The sequence below is a fragment of the Poecilia reticulata genome, chromosome 18 (genome assembly GCF_904066995.2).
Source record: "Poecilia reticulata chromosome 18, P_reticulata-male-v2, whole genome shotgun sequence".
In the NCBI taxonomy this organism is placed as follows: domain Eukaryota; kingdom Metazoa; phylum Chordata; class Actinopteri; order Cyprinodontiformes; family Poeciliidae; genus Poecilia; species Poecilia reticulata.
Genome location: NC_088847.1, coordinates 28,707,283 through 28,710,460, shown reverse-complemented (window position 1 = coordinate 28,710,460; position 3,178 = coordinate 28,707,283). Strand labels below are relative to the sequence as shown.

The 3,178-nt window shown below is 40.7% G+C and overlaps 1 protein-coding gene across 1 annotated transcript; it reads right to left on the bottom strand.

Annotated features, from left to right (window-relative positions):
• Positions 1-208: 208 nt before the first annotated feature.
• On the bottom strand, positions 209-1,957 carry LOC103480896 (tripartite motif-containing protein 16-like protein). Its single transcript, XM_081599195.1, has 2 exons — positions 1,600-1,957; positions 209-1,365 (listed from the first exon to the last, which is right to left on the bottom strand). Exons 1-2 carry the CDS (start codon positions 1,892-1,894, stop codon positions 209-211), a joined length of 1,452 nt encoding a protein of 483 aa, XP_081455321.1. The 5' UTR covers positions 1,895-1,957.
• Positions 1,958-3,178: the final 1,221 nt, after the last annotated feature.

Sequence of the window (3,178 nt, the reverse complement as noted above, 5' to 3'; positions counted from 1 at the left end):
CAATAAATGATTAAAGAATAACATTTTTGCTCAATAAATTAGCGACTTATAATGATCATTATTGCAGTTTCCATCAGCAAACAAGATGAAAAAGTTGCTCCATAAAGACAGCTGATCTCTGAGCAGTGAGGAAACAACAATGATGGAGACTAAAGAAACTAAAACTAAAATACACATTTTAACCAACTGGACCTCAAATCACTGATGACTATTTCAGCTTAATAAACTTAGAAGAACATTCTGACAAAGAGAAAAATGAGAGGTCAAGCCAAACTCCAGCATATAGAGGCTGAGTGAATGTGGTCTGGACTCTGTGGAGAAGAGTCATGGTTTCAGAGACGCTGTAGAAAGACAGAATACCTGCTCTGTTGTCCAGATACACTCCTATTCTGGAGGAAACTGGACCTGATACTGGAGTTTTAACTTTGTTGTGATGAAATCTATAACTTTTTCTGCCACAAAATAATGACCAAGATTTGCAATTTGATCCAAATTGACATTTATCAGACCATCCTGCTCTGCTGATGTCCTTGTATGAAACTGCTATATAAACATGGATTCCTCTCTTCTCCATCTCCCAGTAACAACGTCCGGTCAGACTCTCTTTACTCAAGACCTGAGACCAAAAAGTGAATCTGTCTGTATGATCAGGATAAGGAAGACATGAAGACACACGTGTTACTTTTCTGTTCCCCTCAGTTAATATCAAATATTTGTTTACTGTGTTTGTATCCAGAGTGATTTCTTTAGAGTATTTTTGGATTCCATCCCTTGTCTTTGATTCTGGTTCTGACAGAAGAACACCAACTTCAGTTATTTCCAGTGAGATGTTAGTCCCTGGGTCTCTCAGGACGTCCTGTAGTTTGTCTCTGAGCTCTGACACAGCTGCTGTCACGTCCTCAAAGTGTCTCAGAGGACGGATGTTGATGCTGGATGAGTGTGTCGACTCCCTGAGTGCTGGCAGTGAGGGGTAGTTGAGGAGAAACTGGGTGTGATCCTCTGTGTGTGAGAGCTGCTCCAGCTCAGCGTCTTTCCTCTTCAGATCACTGATCTCCTGCTCCAGCTTCTCCTGAACATCTTTGACTCGACTCACTTCAGTTTCCTGCTGGGATCTGATCTGCTGCTTCACATCAGATCTTCTTTTCTGAAGGAGATGGATCAGCTCAGTGAAGATCCCCTCACTGTCCTCCACTGCTTTATCAGCAGAGACATTGATGGCCTCCACCTCCTGTTGAAGCAGCTTCACATCTTTCTCTTGGTCCTGGATTCTCTGATGGATTTGTTGTTGAGTCTCCTGGAGCTCCTTCTGTTTCTCAGGCCTTTCTGTTGAAGCTAGGGCTGTATCATGGCCTTTATGTTCACTCATTAAGCAGAGATAACAGATACACTGCTGATCAGTACGACAGAAGATCTTCATCACCTCATCATGATGAGAACACATGTTTTGCTGAAGGTTCTTGGAGGGATTCACCAGCTTGTGTTTCTTCAACCCAGGGACATCACAGTGAGGCTGGAGATGACTCTCACAACAAGAAATCAAACAGACCATACAGGACTTGAGAGCTTTCATCTTCCTCCCAGTACAGACATCACAGGCCACATCTTCAGGTCCAGCATAGCAGTGATCAGCTGGAGCAGCTTGGAGTCCAGTCTTCTTCAGATCCTCCACTAAAGCAGCTAACATGATGTTTTTCACCAGTCCAGGCCTCGGTATGAACTCTTTCCTGCACTGAGGGCAGCTGTGGATTTTCCTCTGATCTCCATCCCAGTGGCATTTAATACAGTTCATACAGTAACTGTGTCCACAGGGAATAGTCACCGGATCCTTCAGTAGATCCAAACAGATGGAACAGGAGAGTTTTCCTGAATCCATCTGATTTCCGCTCTGAGCCATTTCACACTGAATATCTGAAGTTCCTCTTCCTCCTGTAGATTTGTCTCACAAGAAACCAAACACCAAGTTGTTACTGATCTGCAGCTGTTGGTGGATCCTGCAGATACTGAAGCTTTCAGATGAGTGAAACGGGAAATGCAACAACAGAGCTGAACTCTGTTGAATAGAAGGGAGGAGCTCAACAGCAGTATTTTTTTACTGCTGTTGACTTCTAAAGGCTTCAGATTGCAGTTGAACTTGTCACTTCATCTCAAAGCTTTTTAAACATTTCAATTCAGACTCTAAAATTGGCTATTGGCTTCCTTTTAACCATATTTAATGTTGCATTTATTTTCTCATGCAACTTTTTGCCCAAAAATTACATTCACTGTTGCCAATGTTAATATTATTAATCTATATGAAACCATTTACCAATTCTCCCTCTTCAGATTCTGGAGATATGTGTGGGAAAACCTGGTTATTCTAAAGGGGGATTTTAACAGATGTGAAGTTTCCAGTTTTCTCCCAAACCTTGAATAGTACGTGACATGTCGAACAGAGAGATAAAATACTGGGTTAATGTTTTAGTGTTTATGTGTCCACATGTTGTCCACGATGCCAATCACCCTTTTACCAAAATATCTCCAGAATCTGAACAGGGAGAAATCTACTGTTAACGTCACTCAGCGGTGAATAATTGATGAACTGAGGTTTAGTTTTGAATTCACTGTCTGGGAATTGTACATCTGATTTACAATTCGTCAAAGTAAAAGCTCAGCTAATATCTTTGTCTAACAGCGAGAAACATGTTAGACACTGATAGAAATGGCCAAGTTTATCATCTACAAAAAGATTGCATTAACTTGTTGCAGCAGCAGTCATCAGCTGACATCCCATCTAAGAAGGTGACCCTGCTAAAGGAAATGCAGACTTGGTCTAGATTTTAAAGTGAAAAAACATGAACTTAAAAGTTGAAACGACAGCAAATACAGTGGGAGAGGTTTTTGAGCAACAGTGGGATGTTTCAAAGAAAGCAGAAGTACCTTTTTTTCCCTCTTTCTCTTGCTCCTGAACTTTACCAGATACTGAATATTGTCTTTCAATTTGTAGAAGTGGAAAAATCAGGAAATGTGCCATTAGAAATGTTTTAGAGGTTGGACTGATTATACTGCATGTTACGTCCCAGAAGATGGAAATGTTTCTATTTGGAATAATTCAAGTAATTCATTCACTTCAGCAGCCATTCAGGCAACAATGATAAAACAACAAAGTTTAATATGTTAGCTGATGATACAACATTGAAAA

Bases quoted from the DNA above. Each gene is read 5' to 3' on its own strand.
- LOC103480896 (XM_081599195.1), bottom strand. From the start codon at position 1,894: ATGGCTCAGAGCGGAAATCAGATGGATTCAGGAAAACTCTCCTGTTCC. The intron at 1,366-1,599 runs TGGCCTGTGATG...ATCTCTGCTTAA, and splicing joins CTATGCTGGACCTGAAGATG to TGAGTGAACATAAAGGCCAT.